The 26753-nt window shown below is 55.3% G+C and overlaps 10 protein-coding genes across 10 annotated transcripts; 4 read left to right on the top strand and 6 right to left on the bottom strand.

Annotated features, from left to right (window-relative positions):
* Nucleotides 1-29: 29 nt before the first annotated feature.
* On the bottom strand, nt 30-2502 carry B0H18DRAFT_970051 (uncharacterized protein). The gene is made up of 5 exons (XM_048043666.1): nt 2433-2502; nt 1092-2376; nt 732-1011; nt 531-678; nt 30-477 (listed from the first exon to the last, which is right to left on the bottom strand). Exons 1-5 carry the CDS (start codon nt 2446-2448, stop codon nt 233-235), a joined length of 1974 nt encoding a protein of 657 aa, XP_047900403.1. The 5' UTR covers nt 2449-2502; the 3' UTR covers nt 30-232.
* A 659-nt stretch (nt 2503-3161) lies between these two features.
* B0H18DRAFT_193802 (uncharacterized protein) lies at nt 3162-4448 on the top strand. The gene is made up of 3 exons (XM_048037045.1): nt 3162-3787; nt 3835-3909; nt 3969-4448. The coding sequence occupies exons 1-3, from the start codon at nt 3359-3361 to the stop codon at nt 4239-4241; spliced, it is 777 nt and encodes a 258-aa protein (XP_047900402.1). The 5' UTR covers nt 3162-3358; the 3' UTR covers nt 4242-4448.
* Nucleotides 4449-4655: 207 nt separating this feature from the next.
* Nucleotides 4656-7926, bottom strand: B0H18DRAFT_1113170 (uncharacterized protein; the record flags this gene model as incomplete). Its single annotated transcript, XM_048032907.1, has 7 exons — nt 4656-5150; nt 5202-5389; nt 5440-5699; nt 5750-6881; nt 6931-7343; nt 7404-7416; nt 7467-7926. The coding sequence occupies 7 exons, from the start codon at nt 7924-7926 to the stop codon at nt 4656-4658; spliced, it is 2961 nt and encodes a 986-aa protein (XP_047900401.1).
* Nucleotides 7927-8301: 375 nt separating this feature from the next.
* On the bottom strand, nt 8302-9730 carry B0H18DRAFT_970045 (uncharacterized protein). Its single transcript, XM_048043665.1, has 3 exons — nt 9234-9730; nt 8947-9182; nt 8302-8899 (listed from the first exon to the last, which is right to left on the bottom strand). The coding sequence occupies exons 1-3, from the start codon at nt 9481-9483 to the stop codon at nt 8423-8425; spliced, it is 963 nt and encodes a 320-aa protein (XP_047900400.1). The 5' UTR covers nt 9484-9730; the 3' UTR covers nt 8302-8422.
* Nucleotides 9709-11093, bottom strand: B0H18DRAFT_970043 (mitochondrial protein required for respiration). Its single transcript, XM_048043664.1, has 5 exons — nt 10909-11093; nt 10697-10862; nt 10244-10632; nt 10080-10185; nt 9709-10032 (listed from the first exon to the last, which is right to left on the bottom strand). Exons 1-5 carry the CDS (start codon nt 10988-10990, stop codon nt 9948-9950), a joined length of 828 nt encoding a protein of 275 aa, XP_047900399.1. The 5' UTR covers nt 10991-11093; the 3' UTR covers nt 9709-9947.
* Nucleotides 11018-15022, top strand: B0H18DRAFT_1081538 (cytoskeleton assembly control protein; the record flags this gene model as incomplete). Its single annotated transcript, XM_048031410.1, has 13 exons — nt 11018-11136; nt 11383-11450; nt 11502-11647; nt 11697-11772; nt 11828-11966; nt 12020-12204; nt 12255-12385; nt 12443-12662; nt 12707-12852; nt 12905-13390; nt 13451-13600; nt 13649-13733; nt 13785-15022. 13 exons carry the CDS (start codon nt 11018-11020, stop codon nt 15020-15022), a joined length of 3189 nt encoding a protein of 1062 aa, XP_047900398.1.
* Nucleotides 15023-15455: 433 nt separating this feature from the next.
* B0H18DRAFT_1113166 (uncharacterized protein) lies at nt 15456-18629 on the bottom strand (the record flags this gene model as incomplete). Its single annotated transcript, XM_048032906.1, has 3 exons — nt 15456-16775; nt 16841-17846; nt 17908-18629. 3 exons carry the CDS (start codon nt 18627-18629, stop codon nt 15456-15458), a joined length of 3048 nt encoding a protein of 1015 aa, XP_047900397.1.
* A 2641-nt stretch (nt 18630-21270) lies between these two features.
* Nucleotides 21271-22290, bottom strand: B0H18DRAFT_970028 (uncharacterized protein). The gene is made up of 3 exons (XM_048043663.1): nt 21904-22290; nt 21668-21852; nt 21271-21615 (listed from the first exon to the last, which is right to left on the bottom strand). The coding sequence occupies exons 1-3, from the start codon at nt 22117-22119 to the stop codon at nt 21357-21359; spliced, it is 660 nt and encodes a 219-aa protein (XP_047900396.1). The 5' UTR covers nt 22120-22290; the 3' UTR covers nt 21271-21356.
* Nucleotides 22291-22489: 199 nt separating this feature from the next.
* Nucleotides 22490-23865, top strand: B0H18DRAFT_1113164 (Pre-mRNA splicing factor-domain-containing protein; the record flags this gene model as incomplete). The annotated part of the gene is made up of 3 exons (XM_048032905.1): nt 22490-22579; nt 22636-22869; nt 22930-23865. 3 exons carry the CDS (start codon nt 22490-22492, stop codon nt 23863-23865), a joined length of 1260 nt encoding a protein of 419 aa, XP_047900395.1.
* A 671-nt stretch (nt 23866-24536) lies between these two features.
* On the top strand, nt 24537-26750 carry B0H18DRAFT_1151526 (major facilitator superfamily domain-containing protein). Its single transcript, XM_048035731.1, has 10 exons — nt 24537-24740; nt 24808-24946; nt 25000-25115; nt 25172-25351; nt 25407-25483; nt 25541-25599; nt 25652-25708; nt 25758-26351; nt 26411-26496; nt 26552-26750. The coding sequence occupies exons 2-8, from the start codon at nt 24828-24830 to the stop codon at nt 26290-26292; spliced, it is 1143 nt and encodes a 380-aa protein (XP_047900394.1). The 5' UTR covers nt 24537-24740; nt 24808-24827; the 3' UTR covers nt 26293-26351; nt 26411-26496; nt 26552-26750.
* Nucleotides 26751-26753: the final 3 nt, after the last annotated feature.

Raw genomic sequence — 26753 nt, 5'->3', positions numbered from 1 at the left:
CGATCTCTCTGACCGAGTTTTTATAATGTGCGCTGCATCTAACAGCTTATTCGCTGTACGAATTACGGTATTGCCAGCTGAGCGCAACGCCTTGATAGACTCGGAAGGTACTTGGAAGGGACTTCAATAATGCAGGTGGGTGACTGGGTTACAGTCAAAACCGTCGGTCAGAGTCTACAGTAGGGCTTGTGAGCCGTAAATCTCATTCACACCGCGACGCACGACGCAAATACTAGACATTCGGATCATCACCAAACAGACTATCTTCTCTATCCATATCTTCGATGCTCCCTAGAATCTCCTCTCCGTCTTTTGGCCGTGGTGTCTTGCTCTTCTTACGAGTGACCTTCGTCGCCGATTCAGCTTCGGGCTGGACATTGGTGTCAAGCTCCGACGACTGAAGAGCCGCAGGCGCTCTGATCTCGGGCGTCGGACCCGAGAAGTCTTTTCCTGTCATTCGAGCCAATGTCTGAATATCTGCGTTGATCACAGTCAGACGAGACAGTTTCTACAGGAAGTGCAGCACCCACCGAACGGTTTGCGATGATTAAGACAGAAGGTAATTTTGGCTGGATTCTTCTTGTCCTCGGCCTTGAATTTGTTTTTACAAGCCTTTCGGTCACGTCCTGGGAGTACGTATGAGATCAACTCGTAGTTCTCCCCGAATTGTGACAACGCCTGAAAGTCATTTGTGAGATATACCGCGAGGTACGATAAGTCAGTAGACTCACGTCGTAGAACAGATCCGTCTCTTCCGCACTCCATCGTGAACCCCGAGGCTTCTTGGTATAGCTCAATGAGTTTACAAACTTTGTCGTGTCTGACTCCTCGACATGCGTATAGTTTGTCGTGTCTTCCTCTTCATCTCGATTGACGAACAGTGATTCTTCGTCGATAATCGTCTCGCCGTTCGCACCAACCCTGACCTGTACGTTGTACCGACTTTTTGCAAGGTGCTGTGAGTAATCGAAGTCGTCGCCCGCTTGCCCGTCTTCTGGAGGCGATCGCCCGCTGCATTGGAGGGGCCGGCTTGAGGATCTCCAGGAGAAGCGCTAGGTCCGCGGCTGGAGTGAAGATTCTCCTGAGAAGACCCAGCTGGGTCCTCACTCGTCGATGCAACCGGCTGATCTTCATCGTCGATGCTCCTGCCGTATTTCTTGGCCTCCGCGATCGCGCGCAGCCGTGCCCTCTTCTCTTTGCTCACCGCCCGCCATGCAGCATGATTACTGATTATCTGCGCCGCCTTACTGCTGACACGCCCTTGTCCAAGGTCGTCGCAAAGCGAAGACATGGTGACAGTAGTGGGATCAAGTTCTTCCCCAGGGTCTGCATCAGGGTCAAACGGCGGGACTGAGGGAGCCCTAGACTTTCCTCTACGTTTTCGTCCCGCTGTTTCAGACGGTGACTCGTCTGCATCAGCTCCGGATTCATCCCTGGGTTGAGTCTGGGAGCGTCGCTTCCTAGGACGGCCTTCCGGTGACGTATCCCCTTCCTGTGAGGTCTTCGCCCGCCTCCGCTTGGGTTTTGCGTGCGAAGGTGCACCCTGGTCAGCAAGGGTATCCGTTGGATTTGAGTCCTGCTCGTCCCGGCTCTCCGAGACTTGATTTTGGGTGAACTGTGCGTGTGTAGCACCATCGCCAGCAAGCGTGCTAGAAGACCCTTCCACGAAAGGGGGTGCAACGATGTCGTGCGTTGGGAAAATTGGCAGTGACGACTGTAAAGACGGGTCTATCTGTGACATGTCAAATGACCCAAACGGTATTGTAGGCGGTGCAGGGGCATGAGCAAAATTGCTCCTCGTGACATCAAATCGCGATTGTTGAGGCGGGTCTTGGCTGTCCACCGTCTGTCGAGGAGCAAGGGAGTCGGCAGGAACAGCGGGTAAACCCACTCCAATACCTGGCAGAGACCTTGATTGAGATACAACGACTGGTACGGCTCTCGATGGAACGGATATGGCAGTGCCGCTATTCGAGGGTACTGGTTGGAGGGGGTGCGCAGGCTCTCTGCTCTCGTGCCTCGGGGAGGCAGTTGGCCGGGGTACATTACGGCTGGGCACGGCAATCGCAGACGCAGCTGCTGAGGATTGAGGTACATTGTTCTCCTGATCGCATGGACCGGTCACGTTCGACGTGGGAGTGGGCCCGCGTGAGGCGTCGACATGGTGGGAGAAGGAGCCTGACACCGGCTTTGATGGAATGTGAGTTGGTGGTGGCATGCTGGATGAGGATGCAGACGCCTGAGACCCTTCATGTCGGATGTTCGTTGCGTGCGGGAAGGAAGATTGCGATTCCGGTACGGCAGAGGTTTGGCGGGACTCGGACCCCGGGCGTGCTCTCGGTCTCGCGACAGGTCTGAAGACCGTACCGCCTTTCTCTGCAGTATGCGTCCATAGTTAGCTGAGCCGGTTATCCACCCAGTGAAGTACCTACGAACGCGTGTAGACATGATGCACGACGGTGCAATGCCCAGGGGTCTGATGAGATGAGCGTTCCAGCAAAGACGCGGATGGGCGCTTCTTCAAGCTCCAGATCTCATCGTGAGCAACGGCGCGTCGCCTTCCTGGATGCGACCATCGTCTCCTGCGCGACCCAGGTCCAGCTTCAGGTCCAAAGTATACACTCACCGGCCCCACGGACCCGAAAATGCTCCCCGTCGGTCCCACCCCGGTTGGGAGCTGGACAGCCACAGCGACTCAGAGGCTTCAGATGATGAACCGCAGGAGTTACGGAGCGTAGCTCAGAGGTACGTCCCACTCACTTATGCTTACTGGGATAATAGTCACATTGGCGCCTCTTCCCTACTAGTTTTGCGGTCTTTCAATCTCTCACACAGTGTAAGTTGCCGCCGTTGGCATCGATGATCGTAGCTTGAACGACGCCTTCCATAGCACGCAATAAATGGCTATCCTCCGCATTTCGGAAATTCTCTGCCAAAGCCCGGGGTGGAAAGCACCAGAGATAGTACCTCCGCCTCACAGCATCAAGGTTTATGGACGATACGATGTGAGGATTGGGCCACACATCTTCCCTGACACTACGTTCTACGAAGTCTACTATCTGCCGGACGCATCTGCAGGTCCTGAACATCCAACTGGTCAAGCTCCCTCATACCATACATACCATATGCATGGCATTCAACAAGCTGACACGCAACTCTCCACAGCCCAGGTTGCCGTCTCCGCCCTGACTGGGAGACCCAACATGCGCAAGGATTCCTCCGACATAGGCGTCACTGTAACTCCAGACTTGGTCTCTCAAGTAAGCACGGCAGCTTTAACGGACCCCGCTCTCAAGAAGCTCTTGCATCTGGCTACTGCAGGGAAGGCAACTGAGGAACAGCAGAAACGCTTGGACAGATGATTCGGTCTCTAAGCGCAGCCCAGCAGCCGGGGCCTGTATCAGGGCAGCCATCAACCGCAGGGATAACTGGAACACTTGGAGTAGCAGAGGCACGACATCCCATTGATTCCGCGCTCCAGATGCGGGAGTTCGACATTGTGATCGAGTTCCAGGAGAAGCCCTCTGATCGGTGGATCATACCTCGAGGGCCCGCTGTGTGTGAGAGACGAGATGCGCACAGTCTCTCCGATGTCTTGCTCTCGACTGTCATACAGTCTGCAGGTTCGCAACCAACGGAGTCTTCTGAGAAGACAGCCACCACCACTGCACCCCATGTAGTCTCTATCAACATCTCGAGGGTGCCGCAAGCGCTTTGGGAGCTATTGCTGAAATGGTCTGGAGGTGAAGAGGGCATAGCGAAGAGCAAGGAAGCCTTGAGAGAGATTGTGAGCTCACCTGATGTATTACTTTGTTGCAGTACTCATTCTCGCAGGCTGAAAAGGCGCCCCCGCGGATATACCTGCAATATCAGTTGCCAGATGGACCACTTATCGAGCAACTTAAAAATGTATGTTCTGTTGACCCCTAGTACAATTCAGTGATTGAGGTATTGACCGACCATCTTAGGCTGTACCGCCCCGCTACAATACGAAGCCGGTCATGCCGAGTAACGCGGACACTACGAGAAGTAGAAGGAAGGCTTCACGGAAACAACGGGACACGACCCAAAGCAGGTCACTGCCCGTCCAACCGACAAGCAAGAGCCCTAGCAAACACAAGTCGAAGCCTAAAGTGGCAGAACCTCCTATTCCCATTGCGTGCTGGTCTTGTGGCCGACCTGATGTGCCGTTGCTCAACTTCGGCAGTACGTGTTATGTGTCGTCTTGTCTTACATACTGACCCCTCGTAGGATACTGCAAATCCTGTATCAGTGCGGGAAGAGCCAGTGATACTGGCGCGCATCTTAATCAGTCTCAGGCTCACGCAGTTCCCATCACTACCTCGAGTCACCAGCCTTGGACCTATGCGGGATCCAACTCATACAACGTAGCAGCGCCGGCTGCTGCTACATCGTCTCCTCAGACTCCTTCCAGAGACGCCACGCGTCTGACGACTACGACCGAAATTGTTCCGGTTATTGTACGACCACAGTCTCCCGCACCACAAACGACGGATCATGACATGGAGAACCACAGTTGATGTATTGTACGATTACCAGCTGGAGCTGTATTTGTAGCGACCGTAACTAATAAAGATAGTGTAACGACGACAGCAATGCGCAAACAGCAGAATACGAGCAGCGTACCGAAGGCCCTAAGTGAGAATCTTGACAGCCCAACCCATCCACCAAACTACCACACCCGACTGCGCAGCGACAATGCAAACCTCCAGAAGCACAGCACACCACTGAATCAACAACCCAATAGTGTAGACCGGGAAGATCAACCACCACAACCCGGCGTGAGTGATCCATGGCAGACCCCAATTTAGAGTCAACTCGTACGCAGCGCGCACTTGCAGGAACGTAACACAAAGACTAAGGAGCGAGAGGCAAAGCAAGCCGATCCAATGTCGAAGCGAACGGATCGGAAAACCTTCGATGGGATATCGTCTCGCCTCTCCGGTGAACTCGTTCCGGTACCATGGGATGATCAGAAAATCTTGGACATCCTGACCTATGACCTTGCCATAGTTGCGCCAGAACGGTGTCACGGTGTCGAGCAAGAGAGTGAGTGCGTCAAGACCAATATCCCACAGTTGCTGGTAGTGGTTACGATAACTCTCTTCAAGAGCGACGGCGTATGACAGCTGAGCGGTCATCAGAAGCATGTCCACGATTAGCAGAATCTTGAGACATACCTCAGGATACACCAGCGAAGTATGAGCCAGAGTGTCATTATAACCCTTCTTGACGGCCTTGTGTGTATGACGCACGCCGATGAGGAGCTCTGTGACTTTCTCCAGCTGTGAGGTGACGCGCCCCTTATGTTTCTCCAACTCGGCAAGCGACTTTGTCAAAGAGTCCACAGGTTGCTCGAAGACAGACTCTGGCGGCTCCGAGTCACTCGAGTCGACAGCAGTCGCTTCGCAAAGTTACGGAGAATCTTGCGTTGTCGATACACGCGGTCGTGCACGTCCTCGACCGCTCTCCAGCCTCGATTATGGCGCGTGCCACTTGTGAACGCGGACGGATCACGGGAGAACGCTTCCAGGACATCTGGAGGAAGCCTTGCGAACGGCATGCCAAGCGCAGCACTCATGCCCGACTGAACGGAATCGTACTCTCGAACACTCGCGGTGACACGCTGTAGGAGTTGTTGAGTGCGATGGTTCTGTGTTCGAGCATCTTCCAAAATCCTGCCACAAAGGATGAGAATACGAACACAATACAATTTTGACACACGTACTGGGCCTTTTGTTCATATTGCTGGTGTTCGACCGCTTCATCAACCTCACGTTGCCGTTTCTCCCTCTCGTCCTGGAATATCCGCTGAGACGAAGGTAGAGATGTACGTATTCTCCGTCGAGGAATCGCACGACGCATAGGCGATACCGGGGGCTCAGCAGGTACATTAGCACTGTCGGCTCGTGGAGTACCATCATCAGGATCGTTTCGCGGAGGAGAGACCGTGATCGTGACAATCCCGGCCTCGTCATCAGGTTTGCTCTCTTCCGTAGGCATCGTTCGCTCCTTCTCTGGCTCTGAGAACTCCGGTGACCGGAGACGTGAGCTGGATGTCCTACTGGGTGGTCTTGGCTTGACCAGCTTGTCCCCGGCGTCCCCAGACACGCTCTGCTCCGACAACGAGTTTCGCCGTGACGATACCGCATCTTCGCTGTCATATCCCCTGCCACGAAAGCGCTTTGCAAGGTTCCGCAGATGATGTCGTCTGTGGGGTGATTCGCCGTTCTGCTGACCGCTATATATCGAGCTCGGCGCGGACTCCGTCGCCCCGGCTGGGAGTGAATGCCTCCAGTGTCTTGTGAAGCCTTCGCTGCTCGGCCTCGACTCTGCACCAATGGAATCGCGGCTGGACTCAATATGCGGTTCGAATGAGACCTGTTGGTCGTAAGACGAGCGCCTTGTAGACGTGTCCAGGAAGCGAGGGGAAGGGTTCCAGGACCATGAACCACTAGAAGGAGATTTCGGTTCTTGCTGGGACAATGCTGTCGGAGAAGGAGTCTTCGAAGGAATGCCGTCCTCTGGAATAGTCGCCATTGGATGATGACTGATGCGAGTCTTGGCGTACTCTTCCATGATGAGCGCAGTGAGATGCCATGGAATACGCGGGAATCGTTGCGGACGCCTATCCAATAGATGCTTCAACCACGTCAAAGGTTCCGCTTTGTCCAGAGCAGCCTTAGCCCCAGGCTCCTGCCTATCGTACCAGCGCGCGACCTCCAGCAGATTGAGGGAAGCTGTGCGTGAATTTCGCCCAGGCAGTAACATTTGATATCGCCTTTCCAGCTGGTCCTTGGTCATGGTAGCTTTGCGCAGCGTCAGTGGAGTGACCTTGGACTTGATGCGGGCGAGCTTGTCTACGGGACAGATGAGAGACGTCGTGATATCAACATAACATCCCATTACCTGAGTATAAGGTCTCTTGCTTCTCTACCACAGCCCGGCTGGATGCTGCTGTAAATCTGTCCCGCTTTCGCCTGTGAAGATGCAGAGGCCAGCGCTTGTCCCTGTCATCCTCGGAGGCTGAGCCCGCCCAATCCAGGGTTGCCCCATCGTTGGCGGACAAGGGGACAGGATGCGGGGGTACGGTGCCCACTGACGGACTAAAGTCGACCTCCGAATCAATGCTCCCAGTTCCAGATGATGGCGCCGTTGATGACGGATTCTGGTCTGAGATACGTATAGGAGAGGATAGACGGGGTGCATTGACAGCATCGCCTTTGGACTGTGCGTCGTTCGGGATGTGGGTTGACTGCGACCTGAGGCGAGCCTCACGGCGTTGCTTCAGACGAATGGCGCGTTGGACATCCTCAACGATCCTGGGATCTAAAGCGTTATGCTCAGACAAAGCGGCCTAGACTATGATGCGAAGGTCAGACATGCCTTCGCGAGCTTTGGAGGACATCAGCTATTGTTAAAGACCATGGAGTCAGCTTACTCACAGAGGTCGTACTCGTCCGAGAACGCTGAAGATTGGGCAAGGTCCCCTCTGCCGTCAAGAGTCGAATTCGGCAACCCTCTGTCTTTCCTGATACTCCTCCTGTTCGGCCGAGACGTTCTCGCGTATCGAGTAGTGTCGCCGTTCTCCAAGATCATGGACTGCGAAGCCAAAGCCGGGAACGCGTCCGCAGAACGAACGCGACGACGTGAATCATCAAGGAGGCGAGCAGAGGTAGAGGGAGGGATGTCTCCACTCGAGCTAGCGATGGCCTTGCGCGGCGCTGGAGGCGGTCCAAGGCCTATGGGGTGCACCCTGTAGGAGATACTATCCCCTGCGCTCGAACCGTCTTCTTCGGCAGGAAATTGAACGCGAAGCTGCTTCGAACTCCTGGCTGATGCATTTGGACTGCTGGTACCACTGGAGAAAGTACGACTTGGAGACGAGGGACCGGCCTCTGCCATCAACGTGGCGCCTTGCCGGCCAAGTTACGATATGGAAGCCAAGAGGCGACGCGGGAGACGTTGACTAAAGGATCCTGGACCGGTGTGCGTTGTGGTAAGTAAGCGGGGGGAGCGCAGCAGGAGCCTCTGTCAGATATCCCCAGACTTGTCGTTGCAGTCGAGCATAGAATCAGGTCGCTGAGCTGACCGAGATGGGTAGAACGCGGTGTTGGCTTCACTGCTACGGTAGCTGCGTCTCAGGTTGTGCAACTCAGAACTGTCCCAGAAATGGCTTTGCACCGCGAATCACATGAATGCCACAATACGGGCGTCTATACATGCGCATAGACTGCTTACAATAGTGTCGGTACTATGAACCGACTCTCATCTTCTGAACACCGCGAACAACGAAGTATTGTACTGTGCCACTTTATTATACATAAGCGTGAATCGTCATCCAATGATAAGTAGGCATAAGTTATGTTCCTATATGGAGGCATGTAGAAGCGACTCGATCCTACTGGCAGCGCATATGGCCTACATCGAGTCGATATGCCCCCTTAATATTTCCCGTCGTCTTGCACTTCCGCACAGACCTCGTAAAACACACGAGATCGGTGCGGCCCGTGAGTATAGTGTTGGGAGCATGGATGATTGAAGAGAGTGACTCCGATCGTGTCCTCATGAAGGGATCGAAGCGAGGCAGTGGTGCCAGGCGTCTGGTTAGAGGCAAGACGCATGGTTCCCCCGCCGAGGTCTGCGACGAGTTGGATAAAAGGAGCGAGGATACCCAGAGACGGACGCCCTTCCGATGTCCTGTGACCATCGTAAAGGCTGACGCGGTGAGGGATAGCTTGTTTCTCGCACGAGACGCTCGCTGAGCAGTGAGGCCGGGCGTGGCGTCTGTTCGCATAGTCCGGCTTGTTGATGTGGGTATATGGAACGGCTGGACTCCCCGGCAATTCGGAACCGGAGCCACGTAGAATACGGCATACTGCGCATCGATCAGCGGTGTATCGTACTGTCAAGCAAGAAACAAACCAGACACAGGTACATCAAGATCGTCCTGGGAAGAATGCTCCCCAGTGTCTCCTCATAACCCGAATCGCCCGATAGCGACACAAGAGACGCGGTGGGTGAAGATCGTCCAGATATATGTAGTGATGGCGAGCGTGGTTCGCTGGCCGTTGACACCAGACCGGAAGCGAAGGAGGCCGCCACTTGGGCACGTTGTTGCAATTGCAGGGCTCGGGATACATTTCCAATTGCAAGCGCATCTGCGTTGTGGCCGTCAGCGATTGTGCGACGCGTAGTTCATGGAAGCTCACCTGCCGCCTCTCGAGAGAAAGATTTCCGAGGCCCCTCCGCCTTGACTTGTTCATTGGTATTGCGATGCTCTTGTTTCTCCTTCTGGAGCCTTTTGCGAACATGGATGGCGGCAGCTTGACCCCGCGAGCCGAATGTACCGGCCTTGCGAGTTCGTGGCTGACGAGCATCGTACATTGGCCACGACCGGCCCGAGGACTCTGCGGAAAGACGAAAGACTGACGACGGGAACTGGTAGAACGAGGCAGGCATGTCCGTTTGAACCCAAATGAAACTTGGTAGTCAGAACTTCAATCTAGTAGAGTGAGTGGGGCGTCGGAAATGTGGCATACGAACCACTATAAATTTTCCCAAGTTAGCTCGAGTGGCATGCCGTTTGAAATAAATGTTGATCCGGTAGGCAAGCCGTTGCCGGCTTTATGGGATTCCCTTTGTGCTGCTCGAGAACAATGGGCAGCCCACAAGCGGCGGGCATACCTACTTATCATGTGACGTCATGCCGCCGGATAATAGGTATGATACAATGAATGTTAATATGGCACTCAGCACTCATCGACATCCACGACGTTTCCATGATGTGTTCTGCGATTCTTGGTATGAGATGCGATCGCTACGACAGACGGAAGCAGATATGATATATATCCACATCCACTATTCGAGTACTCGCAGACGAAGGAGTACTGTCAACCTGAGCCGACCAAGACATTTAGCGTGGCTCAACGAGGAACCCGCATCCTCGTTTGTCGCCGCTTCATCATTAGTCGAACGAACATTACGCTCGTGAAGGCAGACAGCGCATACCTACAGAGCATTAGCTGAAACGAGCGAGCGAAGCCGTGGCGACGTACCAAGTAGCGACGTATGAGGCATGCGAATTCCTCACATCTACAACTGGAGCCCTTCCTATAGGTATGCCATGATTCAAGCGGGACGATATATCCCCCGCATGGCCCTCTGGTACGTTCGTGAGCAAGGGGTACTCACACTCGCAGTTACCTCGCTCGATGCGCACCGAAGATCTCTTCTATGAACACTGGCTGCACGCCAGCCTTCTCTCCGCCCGCGTACTCTGCCATCGCGTCCACATCAGCCCAATACCACTCATTCCTCTCAGGATGGTTGTCGGGCGTGAAGTTGTTTCGCACGTGGGACGTCCGTAGCATGCCGAGAATTTCGACTTCACCGCTCTCGAGGTGGCTTTTGCATGAATCCGCCAGCTCCTTCGACACAAACCCGCGATCCACCAGGACAGTGGAGCCATTTTCACGTACCAAAGGTACCACCAAATGATAGCCATTGGTCCCGTTACGAACTCGAGGGCCCAATAGCACGGCGTGCTTGGTGTCCCAATGGCCCTTCAACATGACCTTGCGGAACGCGAAATCCGGGATGGCATTGAGACTTTTCAAACAAATACGAAGTGTGAGGCAATCGGTACCTTGGAACCAAAGAATAGGCCTCGCACTTTATTCGCTTAGGCAGGGTCATGGGTTCCCTTTGCAGTTTCTCCTCCAGCTCATCGATCAGGGCTACTTTCCACTTGAGTCGTTGCACCTGCCATGTCCCCAGTGCGAAGGTAAATATTGGTATGAATCCAACAAGGACCATGGTCGGCGTTATCCAACGCTCCTCTTCACAGATAAGTCGAGGGTGATGTAGTCGACTCCATGCGAAGACCCGAAGGAGCGTGAGGTTTATGTGGCTTGAGACGGAGGAAGGGCCTTATCCATCGAGTAGTCGCGCGCAGTGATGCGAGCATGTTCGCACGTCTAAGAGAACACAAGCAATGGTTAATGTGCTGCAGAGCAGAGGGTGGTGGACGGAGTCGGCGAAGGATGTGCCAGTGGCGGCGGAGAACGCCGCGCGAAACGCCCCGTGCTGTGGCTGTCTTGAGCGCTCTCGTCAGTGAGCTCAGCACCATACTGCGTACGCAGTGCCCTTGGCGTCGTTCGCGTTGTCGTCTGCCTCCATCACTCTGCTTAGGGCCCAGGAGCTAGCAAGTTGCAACCATGTAGGACTTAATTCATGCAATCATGCGCGCTGAGGTACTGACCAGGACGCAGGTCGTATGGACAACGCTCTCGCTATGAACTGAGCACGATGAAGTCCATTATCCAACACGGCCGGTAGACAGGGACAAAGCTGAAGCAGAGCTGTTGTCAACATCAAGAAAGCGACCAACCCAGATGAGACTGCCCCGAAGCAGAAACACGTCCGGAGTGCGCTATCGTATGTACTGCTGTCCGGTGACGCTGACCGTTCGATCATAGAGGCTATCGTCTACACATGGGATTATCACTCGTCCATCTCCTTCTGGACCGGCCTGCGTGTGCAACCTATCCTGGCCGATGAAGTGCAGACGTTCAAAGCCCTCATCACGGTGCATAAGGTCTTGCAGGAGGGCACCCAGTTGTGCGTGACCACGACTTCTCTATCTATCAGTCATTGACCTCAGACTCTGACAGACGATCAAAGAGGCTCATGGTCAAACCGGTTGGCTAGAAACCTGCGCGCGCACCGTGGGCCACGACAGTCCTAAGGGTAGGTCATCACAGGAGACAATGTGGTTAGCCATGTAGCTGAACGTACGCGGCAGGCTACGGACCGTTGATCAGGGCATATGTCCAATTCATCCTGGCTAAGCTCAGGTTCCATCGGCTTAGACCTGAGTTCAATGGATTGTTCGAGTACGAGGAGTACGTGACACTGAAGGGTATCGATGATCCTAACGAAGGGTGCGTATGTCGACGTTGCAGGCCGATAGATGGGCTCTGACGCCACGCCACAGCTATGAGACTATATCCGACCTCATGGGGCTGCAAGACCAGATCGACTCCTTCCAAAAGATGATATTTGCCCACTTCCGTCACTCCGCCAGCAATGAGTGTCGCATATCGGCATTGGTCCCACTTGTAAAGGAGAGTTGGGGCATTTATCGTTTCATTACCAGCATGCTGCGGGCTATGTATCGAAGTGAGTCTGCAGAGCTGCGTGACCTATCCGCAGCGCTGACGGACATACAGGGACCAATGATACTGAGGCACTGGAACCTCTGAGGCAACGTTTCAACGCCCACCACTACTCGCTGCGCAAATTCTACTACGAGTGCTCGAACCTCAAGTATCTCACAGGTCTCATCAATGTGCCAAGCTTGGTCAAGTATGTCACTCAGTCATTCATCTCCAGCTCTTTGCTGACTTCAATCACAAAGGAACCGCCAAATCTCTTGGACAATGGCACGGCCCCTGATTTACCTGCCAGGCCGACGACGACTACAGTCAAGACGCCACCGCCAGCTACACCTGTGCCGGATGCCAACGCTATCAACGAACAGGTGCGCATGCTGAAGCAATACGAGGAGCAACAAGCGGCTCTCCTAGCTGCGCGAGAAGCCGAAGAACGTCGACGCCTGGAGCTCGAAGAACAACAACGTAGGGAATTCGAGCAACGCCAGGCGGAGCAGGCAGAGAGGGAGCGACTGCACAGGAGCAGCTGATGCAGCAGCAAATGATGCAATACAACAATCAGGCTGCGGCACACGTTCAAGACTTCGAGCGAGAACTACTGGCCATGCGGGGTCAGTACGAGCGCGATCAACTGATGCTTGAACAATACGATCGAGTAAGCGTCATGTAAAATGGTAGCGGGACTCCTTCTGATCCTCTGTGCACAGCGAGTGAAAGCTCTGGAGGGCGAATTGGGTAGCATTACTGCCAACGTCAACGCGCAGATGATGTCCAAGGATGAGTTGATCAAGCAGCTGCAGGACCAGGTCACCCTTTGGCGTAACAAGTACGAGGCGCTTGCGAAGCTGTATAGCCAGCTCCGGACAGAGCATCTCGACATGCTTGCCAAATTCAAGCAGATGCAGCTGAAAGCCAACTCAGCCCAGGAAGCCATTGATCGCATGGAGAGGATGGAGAGGGACCTGAAGTCGAAGAATCTGGAACTCGCTGATATGATCCGCGAGCGCGATCGTGCTAGGTTCGACGTGGATCGCCAGAAGGCTAGTCACAAAGACGAGCTTGACCGTGTGCGACGGGAGTTGAGCTACGCCAATGAGCGTGCGGAAGATGCGTCGCGTTCAAAAAGCTCGGAGACGTCCACTATCATGTCGAAGTTTAACCGGCAATTGCAAGAGTTGGAAGATTCACTGAGGGTAGGTACTTGACGCTTCAGATGGTCGTGCTTCGACTGACATGCAAACTGGATGAATTAGGCCAAGCAGCTTCAGATTGATGACCTTCTCGTGAAGCTGGACAATGCATCTGCCGACATGGATCGCCTGAGAGAGGAGAAGGACCAGGAGATCGCCATTCTCCAGGAGGGCATGGACAGCACAATCCAGCAGCTCCACGAGTCTCAGCAGGTTCGCATCCGTTATGTTCGTTGTGTCCATTAGCTAACGTGCACGCAGAACCAAGGCATATCAGAAGAAACCACCAACGCCCAGATCGACACGCTCATCCTGGACAACAGGAAGAAGCTCAACCAGATTATTGGTAAGTGTGTCTTCGAAGTTATTGTCCATTGCCTGACCTCCGTCCTTGTAGATTCCATTCTGCAAGCTTGCGTCCACAAAGTCGACGAGTCTATCTATGAGCTCGAGTCGCCCGCTACTGCTGGCAACCTGAATTCCACGCCTGAATATACTCTTTCGATGATCGAGAAGGCCATGAACAACGCCACCGAGTTCGCGACTGTCTTTAACCTTTATCTCGGAGGCGAAGTCGGTGGTGACCACGTCGACGTAATCAAGGGTGCAAACGAGCTCGCGCAGTCTCTGTCAGATGTCCTGATCAATACGAAGGGCATAACTCGTCTCGTTGGTGACGATTCTGCCGACAAGCTGATCGGTGTAGCCAAGACAGCTGGCGATGTCGGTTTGAGGGTCTTCCTCAACCTTCAATCCTACAAGCTCGATCTCCTGCCGCAGTCGTCACAGCGGAAGGAGGTCGCCATGCGGAATAACGGCGAGGTCCGCAATGCGTTGTCGAAGCTGTCTGAGGTCGTCGACGGTCTCGTCCCGAAGGGCGGCAAGTCGGGAGCATTGGCGAAGGCGAATGGAGACATCGGAGACATCGTGGAGGCCGAGATGTTGGGCGCGGCGAAGGCCATCGAGGCCGCGACGGAGCGTCTCCAGGAGCTCATGGCGCGTCCTCGGGATTCTGGACGCTTCAGCGCTGTCGACTTGCAAGTGCACGACTCCATCCTCGCCGCTGCTCTCGCGATCACGAATGCCATCGCCCGCCTCATCAAAGCAGCCACCGACTCGCAGCAGGAGATCGTTGCTCAGGGCAAGGGGTCGAGCACCACGCAGCAGTTCTACAAGCGCAACAACCGTTGGACGGAAGGTCTGATCTCCGCAGCCCGCGCGGTCGCCTTCGCTACAAACCTCCTCATCGAGAGTGCCGATGGTGTCTTGTCCGGCACGCACTCCTTGGAGCAGCTCATCGTTGCGTCGAACGAGGTCGCTGCGGCCACGGCTCAGCTCGTAGCCGCGTCCCGTGTTAAGGCTAACCTCATGTCGAAGACTCAGGAACGCCTGGAACTCGCTGCGAAGGCTGTCACCGCGGCTTGCAAGGCTCTCGTCAAGCAAGTCAAGGCCATCTCCGCCAAGCAGAGCCAGGAAGAAGAGGTCGACTACAAGAACATGGCGGCGTTCGAATTCAAGCAGCGCGAGATGGAGCAGCAGGTAGAGATTCTGCGCCTGGAGAAGGATCTGGGTGCGGCTCGCCACATACTAGGAGCGATGAGGCGTGCGGGATACCATACGGACGAGACGGATTAATGCGCGTGGGATGCGAGATGTTCAGCAGTCTTCTCTGGGACACATTTCGTTGACCCATCTGTAATATACTACCATGCGACAGCTATTCTTGCTTTCTCCTGCGAAAGTTTAATTCCTGACGTCCCGTGGAAGAGGGGATTTAGTATTGTCCATGGATTGGTTGAGTTTCATGAGTATTTGTCGTAATTGCACTAGGACCTAGGTATCCAAGACGCATACATGGGGGTCGATGCACTGGCCATTACAGGAATATACGCAAAAGCTATAAGACGAAGGGAGAAGGTAGCAGAAAAGACCACGCGTGCACCCGAAAGCGAAGTACTATCGAAGTACGGAGACGTAGAGCAGGTCAATGCAGCGACGTGCCAGTAAGAAATACGCAATAAAGAGCAATACATACGAAAGGAGAGGAGATCGAGAACACGAACAGTCCCTAAACGAAGAGTAGAGAATCAGAGCTCCGCACTGTGTCAAAGGAATCCTTCCCCCTGTCCATGTCAAGAAAGCTGCTATCCATGGTCGGCGAGTCCAGTGCGTCCAGGTTCACGTCCATGAGGCTCTCTGAAGTCGCGTCCGCCTCGTCTTCTATGTCAAGAAACGAGGGCTTCTTCATGAGAGACTTCCGATGCATCACCTTGTTGCCGAAGGCGCTCGGGGACCTTGATATGCTGGCCGGCGAAGGGCGCTGAGTAATAGCAGGCCCCTGCAAAGACGAGATACGTGCCCGAAGACGGGTCGGCGGCGGCGAAAGTGGCTGCAGGGGAACCGTACTGAGGCGCTTACCGCTTTCGCTCTTGCTGGGTGGCGGATCACGGACTGGACGTGACCTTGGCGGAGGGGGTAGACTCCAGGGAGCTTGCTGGGGCGAATCCGACGAAGCTGCTATAGACGTGGCTTGCGGCGGCAGTCCCGACGTAGCAGTAGACGGTCGAAGTGACAAGGAAGGTTTGCGAGGGGCCGACATCAACGCAGAATGGCTACGGAAAGGCAAGCGGGACGACTCTCCTGCCGCGCTCCTCATCCTGCTCGCTGGTGTCGGAAGGGCAGACGGCTTCGAGGGCGGTGACGAGACAGGCGTCTTGTCTCTCCTCTGTCGGAAAGAATTGTCGTTGCCAAACGCAGAAGTCGCTGCCGACACGACCGACAGCCGATGGTCGGCTTTGGACGTCGAGACGTTGGGATCCACGACTTCGTCTGGAAGCTCGTCTTCATCACGTTGCTCCCTATCGACCGCTTCCTGAGCCAACTGCTGCTCCAGCTTCAGCATATCCGCAGGGGACATGATATGCTGCGGGATATACTCCGTTTGGGATGCTCTATTGCTCGGACTGGGGCCCGTTGGTGTCTGGGGCGTCTGGGGGTCCGGCGACGTGGTCGATGTCATATTTGCATCGGGCAGATACGATCCCGGCGCAACGCATGCATTGCTCGTCAGCAGCGAGAGCGGGTTCGCGAAGCTGCCAAAAGACATGACTATCTTCTGCCCCGCCGCACGCAGATCGTCGACGCTGTAAATCGAGCGGTTATCCTCGTCCCCGCTCATCGCGTTGCTCGACGGCCCGTGCGACGACGTGCTCCTGCGAGCACTCGACCCCGAGAACAGCCGCTTCCGCGTCGGCTGGTGTCCACTACTAGAGGATTTTCGCTGCTCGAGGGGCGGGGATGATGGAGACGCAGGCGATGCCACATCCGACGTAGCATGGCGCAGCGCGGGTATAGGTGGTAGGGGGAGCCGTGAGTGGTGAAAGGAGCGCTGTTTTCGCGGTGGCTTCGTCCCGGAAGCCGTGCTCCTCCAAAGAACCCGTCCTCGGGGCCGACGGAGCCCGACGCAGCAGACGACTGGCTTGCCCCCGACATTCGATTGCCAAGTAAGCTCTGTTGTGACGAGACCCTTTGCAGGGAGCGCATGGACGCAGAGTATATGCCGCCGGTGAGGTCCGCAGAGCCGCCTTCGCTGCTGGCAGGCATCGATGGCAGCTTACTGGTCGATGACGAAGGTCCCGGATGCACGAGCTCGAAGTCACGCAGCGTGTCTGAGGGACTCGTGCTGTTTGCTTTGCGACGGCTAGCACGACCCTTCCCTTTCGATTTCGACTCGGACGGGTCCTCGTAGCCGTGCAACATGAGCTGATTGATCATGTCGCCCGTGACGGTTGCCATGTCGAGGTCCATGCTAGGCGCGAAGCTCATACTTGATGAGCTAGAGGAAGGTGCGTCGGGGAAGAGGGACAGATCATCAAGGGAGTCGGAAGCGCCGAAATCAGATTCGGGGAATGGTGTCGGCGGAAGGTCCTGAGACGGTGCGCGACTGAGAGGTGGTAGAGTCACCCTTGTCGATGATGCCTTACGCACGACAACAAGTGGGTGAGCCGTAGATGATGGGGACATATTTGGCGATTCGAACGACTCAGCGCTGTTGACAGTGGACGATCGCGAGCGGCTGGATGCAATTGGGGAGGCGGACGAGGAAGGAGCAGCAGACGACGAGCCCTTGGGCGAGGCAGGCGGAGCGTCGGACGCCTTCCGCAGTCGGGCAGGCACAGCCGACGGCAGCGCTGGGTTGGCAGTACTAGGTCGCCAATCGCTGCTCCCTGACGCACCTATCGTCATACCTCGCGGCCTCTGCAAGAATGATGAAGATGCACGCTGGAACGTCAGGTTACCCGGTACGGGCTCGCTAAGACGACTGGGTCCCTCGCCTGTTCTCACCGTCGACCCCGACGATCCGGAGGGACTCTGTCTTCGAGGAGATGCGAGCGGTGAAACGGGCGGGGCCAGTGAAGAGTCCCTCGTTCCTGCTGTGTTTTGTCTGCTTCCTTCGGGCCTAAGGCATCATTCTTCTGTCAGCGTTGACCGTCGGCTGCGTTCAGGGATGAAACACTGACCTAGAGAAGCGAGACGATCGAGGGGATGCTATTGCCATTGAATGACTGTCAGAAGAATGACCCTGCGACTTTGAAGAAGAGGAGGCATATGAGATGCGGTTATAGAAAAGGATCTCGCCGCGTTTATGCGTCGGCTCGAGCATAGACGAGTCGGAGTAGGCAGAAAGCCTGTTTGGATCGTGGCCCTGTTGTACAATGACACCGCTAGAGGCGAAGGGGTCGAGTTCGGAGAAGGTGAGGACGGATGGCTGGTAGGACGTCCTGTAATCTGAGGGTGTACGGGGCTCTGAAGCGGTGCGAGCTGATCTCGCATCGTTGTCGAGCTCTGTTGAGCGGTCAGTCCTTATGGACTTGATGGTGGGGATTCTATTTGAATAGAGGATAGAAGGAGCGACAGACGTCTGGTCGGCACCAAAGTCGGCAGGAGGACTGGGGGGCGGAGGGGCTTGGATGGGGACGTCGGAGGGGATATTCTGAATGGTGAGGGAGGCGACCTTCTTGGACTTGAAGCTGATGGCTGAGCCGAGGGTTTTGAGACTCAAGCCCGACGTGTCCTTGGATTTGGTGGAGGGGGGAAACATGGACGACGTGGATGATTTCTCGTTGTCGTCGCTGAGGCTGGAGAAGGAGCGCATGGGCTTGACGGAAGGCTCCTTGCCGGTTTTGGAGCGAGACCACCATGACGATTTGGAATGGCCGGGAGGGAGGATGCTAGATGGCATGGGGGACGTACGAACGAGTGTGGGTGTCTCCTGATCGGGATGAGGCAGTCGGGTCCTTGGGCTGCGGCACACCGTGGATGGGCAGGGACGGGCGCAGGGGACGTGTGCGGACCTGGGGGACGCGCTATGGAGAGCGCAGCATGGAAAGGCGGGGAGCAGACAGCTGGCGGGACGAACGACGAGGCGCGACTTTGCGCGGAGGCGGATGCTGCCCGTGCCCAGCCTGCCGCACACCTGCCGTGGGCGGATGCGCCGGAATGGGCTGTCCGTGGTTACCGCGCGTCTATCACCCGCCCCTTCTACAAATTTGATTCTCTTCCCATTACCTAACCCCCTTATCGCCGTAAATGCTTCTCTCAATGAACCCTCTCATCGACCCGCCAGCACGCGTCGAATACAGCTCCTGGGCGGTGTGCGTCCTGCCCGGCGAGCTGCACGACGGCGGCGAGATCAGGGGTGAGGAGCACCAGGGCAATCCACCGCGTATCAAGCCAGCCGGGCAGCTCGATGCGCCCTGTTCATCCTCCGCGGCACTCGCGAGATCATCCCATCGAGATCCAATCCGGCCTCTTCTCCGTGTCCTCATCCCACACAGCATGCATCTGTTCGCAGTCCTCATTTCGCGCGATCTGCAAGAACTTCATTTTCTCCTTATAGGTGTACCTCAGTCGCGTCATCCAGCAACGACCTGCCCAGAGCAGCGTCGCTCTGGGCAAACGCACTACTGCAAGCATAATTCTGATGTGACCTTCGGCATCTCGCGAAGAGGCTCAGTTTCCAATTCCACTACACCATAATAATTTACCAAGTAGATGGTGTCACTTACGTCCCGTATATATGCCGCAGCCGTACTTGCAACAGCCTCCAGTACTGTTGAGTGCTGTTCAGTTGTGCTTCAGCTCTGTGCATGTATGTATAACCAGTGTTCGGCATTCCGACGCGTCATATGGCCAGGAACAGGGGTGTACAATGCCCTCGACAGTGGAATGTAATGTACCAGATAAGTTAGCAGGGCCTTAGCGTGTTTGCAGAGCACTGCCGATCGGTAGTGGCTAAAAACGCAATCAAATACTGGGAATCATCTCGATTCCGCTGACCGAGTGCCCGCGAACTTCTTCGAAGACTCGAAGCTAAGACTGGTTGAATGCTGAACATCGTCGGCAAACAACATTCGATCCGCTACACGTAATATTAGACCCCGGGATGGTCCTTGCATATGGGCCACTTTCCTGGCCAGTCAACCGACTCAACGTTTCAACCCGAGCGAGTACTTACGTGCGTCTTATAGCTTGAATTTATCTCGAAACGGTCAGCATTGGAATATACCTTCATTTGTATGCCTTCGAGTCAGAATGACAGTCTTGAGAGAGAAGAAGCTAGACATCACTGTTCCTCCCACAGTCGTGAGCAGAGACCACAAGCAGCCGGCGGGAAGAGAAACCGGCACTCGAGGAACAGAACGTCACGCCTTCGAACAGACGCACAGTATCCCACCACAGGAGAGCGCAATGGGTATCTCCAGCCCGCTGCATTGGTTTCGCTGTTGATGAAGCACCTTCGACCGGAACAAGAAGCAGTGGTTCGGTACTTAGACACGATGCGCACGTCCTTGTATTCCGCAGAGCCCATCGGAACAGCCGATGAGCCTCATTGGGAGGTGCACCCTACGATAGCCCTTCTGCTCACCTTCGCTCATCACTGAGGTTGATAGTTCTTCGTGATCTGCTCGAGTTCGTACCCATCATGGGACCGGGCGAAGCTTGGGTCCCGCGCGGGTCTGGCCCCAGGGATAAGGTTCCCTACTCGTACCGCCGGGTCAGGGAACTCACAGATCGCACACAGCCCCAACATGACAGGACCACCGGGAAGGATAGTCATAATTAAGTATGCTGCCATAACGTCTCCAGGGCGAGAAGAAGCCAAGCTCACTGTCGTAAATGGAATCCTCGAAGCTCGGAGACTCCGAGCGGAGAGGAGTTGCTGATAACAACTGGCGAATATGGCTTGTAGAGTCCCGCCGCACCTACGTCATCTCATCAGTAGGGTGGAGGTCATCCATGGGTGACAAGATGCCCTTTCACATCATACCATCCTCGACGGAGTGACAGTAGATTTCGCATTGACCTGATGGATGAATCTACTCACCCCACACATATTGACAGCCATTTCCAAAACGATAGGCCCCTTCCCGGATAAATGTGCACAAGTGATGGACGCCAGGTCTTGACTTCAGGTGATCCATACCCTCTGCCGTTCGACTTCGCCCTTAGCCACCCAACATGCTCTGGCTGACTTCTGGCTGGCCCTCGACACTGTTGATGAGGATGGAGAACACTAAGACCGACATATTCCGCTTCTGTGCGAGTCTGGACATGGGGGTCTATCAATTCGGAAACAGCTGGAACACCGAACCGAAGTGCTCTCGAGGGGCGAATCGTCTGACGAAACGTTGAGCGGACTAGAATGCAGTGGTATATCGGTGGCATATGGCAATCATCACCACCCGAACATGCACCATGCACAGCCGGGCACGTCGCCCTCCCATCGCACCGAACACTCGATCAACAGTCCTGATGATCAGTCTAGTAACGGCGACTCACACATCATCACAGCGCGGGACCACATCGCACATCGCACATGGACACGGAAGCAGATAGCGCAAGTCGATTAGTACAGCCTAACATGACATCGAAAAACGTGATTCGGGACCACAGGCCCACGCGGCGCTCAGCCTAGCGCAGCCCAGAGGTCTTCATCATCTCTTTCTCGCGCCGCTTGCACTGCTCGAGGCATCTCTGACAGTGGTGCTCGAGTAGTGGGCGTCGCCTCCTCGCCTGCGTCGAAGACGACGGGGTTGTGGATCAGCGGTCGGCCGAGCTCGTCTGAGGGTGGTTCTTCGTCCTCCATGTCAATGTCCAGGGTGTACCCTCCTCGGCGCGATCCGAGGTCAATGGGTCTTGGTTGGGAGAATATGGAGTGGCCAGACCTGTGGTGAACTGAGGTGAGCACGTAGTCGGTAGCAAGGCGAGGACACTCACTGTCGCATGACGATTGCTAGCCTCCCGAATTGGATGGCGTTACGAGCTACGAGAAGGATGGTGTCGAACAGCTCTTCCTCCTTACTGGTGCTGCCGCATCCAGCAAAGAAGATGACTAGAAGTGTGATGACGCAGAACGCTGTGATTACCAAGTCCATGACATTCCATACGGACGTCCAGAATTGCTTCAGACAGTCGTGTGAGCTCATACCTACCCAGAACTAGAGGCTACTCACGCGACCAAAGGCAACAAATCGTATGGCGACTTCCAGGATCATGGCACCGTTGATGACAAGCTCCAGGATATAAAACGGCAGCGTCGGGCAGCCATTCACGAGGCTCAACGCAACGGTGGCCATGGACAGGCATGCCATGCCAAGGTAGAGAACGATGTACGCCCGCGAATGTACGAATCTGTTCGCGAGGCCTTTCGTTATTTCTTGGCGTGTCATTGAATATATTGAACGCGTAGCCCTATGTCACGGTACGAGTCTGTTGAGCGTCCGGCTCTGAGCCGGCTAGACAGAATGAGTTCAGAAGAGACATACCCAGGCACCGGCGGGGCATCCCGCAGAGCATCATCCTCGCCCGCTTCAGCATCCCCGAGTCGGTCGTAGTTGGAGGAGGACATCGTCGCACCGTGTGCTGCGCGCGGACGGAGTGGCGGAGTGCAGAGGTAGGCAAACAAGGGTAAACACAGCTGTCGAATCGCGTAGCTAAGCGCTTGTTGGTCCTGCTCCTCGACGACTCTCTGGGAGTTGCTGCTCATTCTCCTCGAACCCTCACAAACTCTCCTAGTCGTACCCTCAAAGATCATTCAAGATGGGTGGTGGAGACTTGAACATGAAGAAGTCTTGGCACCCGCTCCTGTTAAAGAACCAGGAGCGGGTCTGGCTTGAAGAGAAGAAAGCGGTACGTTCTGTTGATTACCAACGACGTAGTCAGTCGCTCATCGATTCGCATGATAGCTCGAGGAGAAGAAGAAGCTTGACCAGCTCCGCAAAGAGAAGGAGGAGGAGCGTCAGCTGCAAGAGTTGCAGCGCCTGCAGGAAGAGCAGACGGGGAACAAGAGACAGGAGAAGCTGGAGTGGATGTATGCTACTCCAGCGACGGGTATCAACCAGAACACAAACGAACTGGAGGATTACCTCCTGGGAAAGAAGCGAGTGGACAAGATACTGACGGCTGGCGAGAACGAGAAGGTGCGTGTGCTGGGTCATGTTGTTGTGTACTTTTCGCTTACCAACTACCTCGCTGCACAGGTCGGGGCCGCACACAAGAACTTCATTGCCACCCAGTATGCAAACACAATGCGTGACACCGCCGCCAAGGTTCGCGAAGACCCCCTGCTTGCCATCAAGCAGCAGGAACAGGCCGCGTACCAGGCTCTTATGTCCAACCCTCTCCGGTTGCGCGAGATGCAGGAGCGTGCGGGCATCAAGCCCAAGAAGGACAAGAAAGACAAGGAGAAAAAGGAGAAGAAGCATAAGAAAGACAAACGCAGGGAGCGCTCTGCGTCGCCGTACGACGAATATCACCGTTCGGGTTCGGATTCCAGGGATCGATACTCTCATTCGAAGATGTCCCCGAGTCCATATGACCGCCGTAGCCGCTCTCCACCACCTCCCCGGTCTCGCTACGACGGCAACGAACAATACTCCCGCAGACGTGGAAGAACCCCGAGTCCCGATTACAATCGCAGAGACCTCAACCCCAGTCACGACAAGGGCCGGGGCACGCGTTATGACGACGGGGTGCGTACATGGCCGAAGTCAGATGAGTCCGACGAGGGCTTCGACAGACGGCGAAGCTCCCGTGTCGGCGATGACAGGAAGAGGAGACGAAGTCGCAGTAGGAGCCCCCCACGCTACGACCTTCCAAAGCGTTCTCGTATGAGCTCTCCACCACCTCGTGCATCTCAACCACAGCCATCGTCGAGCGCTGCCGACGATCGTGCTGCCCGTCTCGCGTCTATGTCCGCGGACGCGTCGAACCTCACTGTAGAGCGGCGGGAACGCCTCACCGAGCTCCTGGAGAGGGAGAAAGCCGAAGCCGAGGCGGAGGAGCGTGCCAGGGCGAAGTCAAGGGGTATGGGCGATTTCCTAAGCTATGAGCAGAAGAAGGTCTTCGGCGGAGCAGGCGGTCTCGAGGAGCGCATACGGCGAGGAAGAGGGCAGCTACGCGTTGATGCTGACTGATGCCGTGGCTGCTATGTTTCCCTCTTCCCATCTTGTTTTCGCCGTGATGGACGGTGCCCACTGTGTTGTCGTATTGTCTACGGATATGTACGTCTACCTTTTCTGTTTCACCGTTTGGTGGCATGTATCACAAGTGTTATTATACTGGATCGATGGACTTATTTCGCTCAGTGCATGGTGCATTGTTACTAATAATTGGGTTACATCACAATGAACGTGACGACCTATGACTCCGCTTGGGTCAGAGTCCGGATGTGAGCTTGCGAGGTTGATCAGGAGCCTGTTGCGCAGTACAGGATCTTCCACCCGCTGAGCGCTGATGGAGGCTAGCAGGCTATTGAGTGAGCGGTCAGAGCGCCACGAAGTGTCCGAGCGTTATAAGTTGAGTCATCTACATTGCGTAGTACAGGCTTACAGCAGCTATCCGATAATGCCGAACGACAGCACGCTCCTACCCGTACTGTCAGAGCCCGACATGAATGTGCAAGGCACACTGTGTATGGTTTAGGATCCAGAGGCATGTGCATGAGCCTCCGTGCAAGTACTGAGCAGATCTTGTGGGCATCCAGATCTGAACGGGGTGGCACCGGCAGCTCGGCACGGCCATCGGTGCTGGCCTCCGAACGATCGAGTCGTGATGCAGGCGCTGTGTAAATCCGGAAAAGGAACATCACGGTTCGAACAATTCGAACGGCATGCAGGCCGCGCTGGTTCATAAAGATCCCTCCAGCAGGCTCCTCGGTGCAGACCTCGGTCCTTGTCCCCCTACCATTCTCTGTCACCGTCAACGCATGGCAAGCGGTGAGGAACGGTCCAAGCAGCCCGAGCGCTGTGAACCACCCAGAGGCTCTAATGATCACGACACTCATGAGACTGCGAGTGAGCAATATCGTACAACCGATTGGTCCAGATGAACGAGCTGACATCATTTTTCTTTGGTAGACGTCGCAGCTGTAAATAGTATGGAGAAATCCAAGGAACAACTCGAACGTCCACCGTCCGAGAAGCCTGCATACAGCATCTATACATCAGACGAGAAGTGGTTCATCGTCGCTGTGGCGGGTCTTGCAGCCCTGTTTAGGTGAGTCGTGCGGCGCCTATATCAGAAAATCCCTGACGATAGGGTGTATATAGTCCATTTACTGCGAACATATATTTCCCCGCCATCCCGACGATCGCGAATGCTTTCAATCGCTCGATCGAAGACATAAACTTGACCGTCACGGTGTACATGGTCGTACAGGGAGTTTGTCCGTGCTGAATTGTTCCTTACTTCTCGTAAATGACTGATTTTTGCATGCTACAGCTCCCATGTTCTGGGGGACCCTGGCCGACCGTTGGGGACGAAGGCCAATGTTCAACGCATGCATGCTCATCTTATGCCTCGTTTGCGTCGGGATGGCCCTCATGCCCACGAACGCATATTGGCTTTTGATGCTCCTGCGCTGTTTGCAGGCGGCAGGTTCAGCAAGTACCGTGGCCTTAGGTGCGTGTTTAACTGCGGCACAGCTGCCTGGATGAATTTACCTGCTGCATCCCAGGGGCTGGCGTGATCGCAGACATTGCTGAGCCCAAGGAGCGTGGTATGTACTATGGCATCTGGAATATCGGTCCTATGGTAAGCCTGAAGCTACCACAACGCTCAGTCGAGCATGCGTCTGACGTTTATGCAAAGGTTGGACCATGCCTCGGTCCCGTCCTCGGCGGTGTACTCGCCGAGGGTCTCGGCTGGCGGTATGTCTCTTCTCTGCTCAGACTACATTAATGGTGAACGACGTTCTCAAAGCTCTATATTCTGGTTCCTGGCCATATCATCTGGGTTGTGCTTCCTGCTCATCCTCGCGTAAGTCATCCACATGGCCTTCACCGTCTCCTGTTTCATGCTGCACTAGCTTGATGCCCGAAACGCTACGCGCATACGTCGGCGACGGGAGCATCCCGCCTCCGCGCGGCTACCAACCATTCATCCCCGTCATTGGTCGCAAGCGCAAGTCCAGCGCTCCTCTCGATCCATCTGCACGACCACTCCGACGCGGTTTCATCAACCCGTTCAGGTTGTTCCTCCTACCCGACGTCAGCCTGCTGCTCTTCTTCAACGGTGTCGTATACGCCGTCTTCTACGGCGTCACGACGAGCATCTCCACGCTGTTCCAGGACACATACCCTTACCTCACCGAGACGGAGGTCGGCCTGTGTTTCCTTGCGATCGGCGGGGGTATGCTCATCGGCGGCATCGTCACGGGGAAGGTCATCGACCGCGAGTACAGGCGCGTGAAGGACCAGATGATCGCAGCGTCTGAAAAGGAGACGGACCCAGAGAAGAAGCTTAGCCCAGAAGAGGTGACGAAAGAGGAACACTTCCCTATCGAGAAAGCGCGCCTGCGGCTCATGCCCCTCTACTTGGGCTTGTTCGTGGTGATGTGCTAGTGTACGGTTGGCTTCTAGATGCCAAGGTCAACATCGCCGGCCCCTTGATCGTTCAGATTGTCTGTAAGTAAACGCTGTTTGGCGTCTGATTGACAAGACGCTCATCACTGCTTCATAGTGGGTATGCTTGGTGGCGACGATGAATGTAACGCAGACCATCATCGTCGACCTCGCACCTGGCCAGAGGCATCCGTGACAGCTTGCGTACGTAGCCTCTGAGTTGAACTGTTCTGTTCATGCATTGACGGTCGCACCACAGAATAATCTTGTGCGGTGCTCCCTGGAGCGGCACTTGTCTCTGTCATCGACATCATGCTCAACCGTCTAGGGACGGGTGGACATATGTTCTCCTCTCAGGGATCTGTGTGGTCCTCTCACCTATCATGCTCTTCACTTACTATATGGGTCCACGATGGCGCGCACGTCGCCGAGCGAAACGACAAGCCCAAGAGGCTACCGCC

The sequence above is a fragment of the Fomitopsis serialis genome (assembly GCF_022376445.1).
Source record: "Fomitopsis serialis strain Sig1Antser10 chromosome Unknown B0H18scaffold_2, whole genome shotgun sequence".
In the NCBI taxonomy this organism is placed as follows: domain Eukaryota; kingdom Fungi; phylum Basidiomycota; class Agaricomycetes; order Polyporales; family Fomitopsidaceae; genus Fomitopsis; species Fomitopsis serialis.
This window is presented reverse-complemented; position numbering and strand designations above follow the sequence as displayed.

Excerpts from the sequence above, each read along its gene's own strand:
- B0H18DRAFT_970051 (XM_048043666.1), bottom strand. Across the intron at positions 679-731 it reads AGACGGATCTGTTCTACGAC|GCGTTGTCACAATTCGGGGA; the intron begins GTGAGTCTACTG and ends AATGACTTTCAG. Across the intron at positions 478-530 it reads TAATCATCGCAAACCGTTCG|ATATTCAGACATTGGCTCGA; the intron begins GTGGGTGCTGCA and ends TGATCAACGCAG.
- B0H18DRAFT_193802 (XM_048037045.1), top strand. The coding sequence starts at position 3,359 with ATGATTCGGTCTCTAAGCGCAGCCCAGCAGCCGGGGCCTGTATCAGGG. Across the intron at positions 3,788-3,834 it reads AGGAAGCCTTGAGAGAGATT|GCTGAAAAGGCGCCCCCGCG; the intron begins GTGAGCTCACCT and ends TCATTCTCGCAG. Across the intron at positions 3,910-3,968 it reads TTATCGAGCAACTTAAAAAT|GCTGTACCGCCCCGCTACAA; the intron begins GTATGTTCTGTT and ends CGACCATCTTAG.
- B0H18DRAFT_970045 (XM_048043665.1), bottom strand. The coding sequence starts at position 9,483 with ATGCCTGCCTCGTTCTACCAGTTCCCGTCGTCAGTCTTTCGTCTTTCC. Across the intron at positions 9,183-9,233 it reads TTTCTCTCGAGAGGCGGCAG|ATGCGCTTGCAATTGGAAAT; the intron begins GTGAGCTTCCAT and ends GCCACAACGCAG. Across the intron at positions 8,900-8,946 it reads TCTTGATGTACCTGTGTCTG|TATGCCGTATTCTACGTGGC; the intron begins GTTTGTTTCTTG and ends ATCGATGCGCAG.
- B0H18DRAFT_970043 (XM_048043664.1), bottom strand. The coding sequence starts at position 10,990 with ATGCTCGCATCACTGCGCGCGACTACTCGATGGATAAGGCCCTTCCTC. Across the intron at positions 10,863-10,908 it reads TAAACCTCACGCTCCTTCGG|AGGAGCGTTGGATAACGCCG; the intron begins GTCTTCGCATGG and ends TTATCTGTGAAG. Across the intron at positions 10,186-10,243 it reads GTTCATAGAAGAGATCTTCG|AGGGCCATGCGGGGGATATA; the intron begins GTGCGCATCGAG and ends CGAACGTACCAG.
- B0H18DRAFT_970028 (XM_048043663.1), bottom strand. The coding sequence starts at position 22,119 with ATGACACGCCAAGAAATAACGAAAGGCCTCGCGAACAGATTCGTACAT. Across the intron at positions 21,853-21,903 it reads GATTTGTTGCCTTTGGTCGC|CAATTCTGGACGTCCGTATG; the intron begins GTGAGTAGCCTC and ends GACTGTCTGAAG. Across the intron at positions 21,616-21,667 it reads CTAGCAATCGTCATGCGACA|GTCTGGCCACTCCATATTCT; the intron begins GTGAGTGTCCTC and ends AGTTCACCACAG.
- B0H18DRAFT_1151526 (XM_048035731.1), top strand. The coding sequence starts at position 24,828 with ATGGAGAAATCCAAGGAACAACTCGAACGTCCACCGTCCGAGAAGCCT. Across the intron at positions 24,947-24,999 it reads GGTCTTGCAGCCCTGTTTAG|TCCATTTACTGCGAACATAT; the intron begins GTGAGTCGTGCG and ends GGGTGTATATAG. Across the intron at positions 25,484-25,540 it reads TCTGGAATATCGGTCCTATG|GTTGGACCATGCCTCGGTCC; the intron begins GTAAGCCTGAAG and ends GTTTATGCAAAG.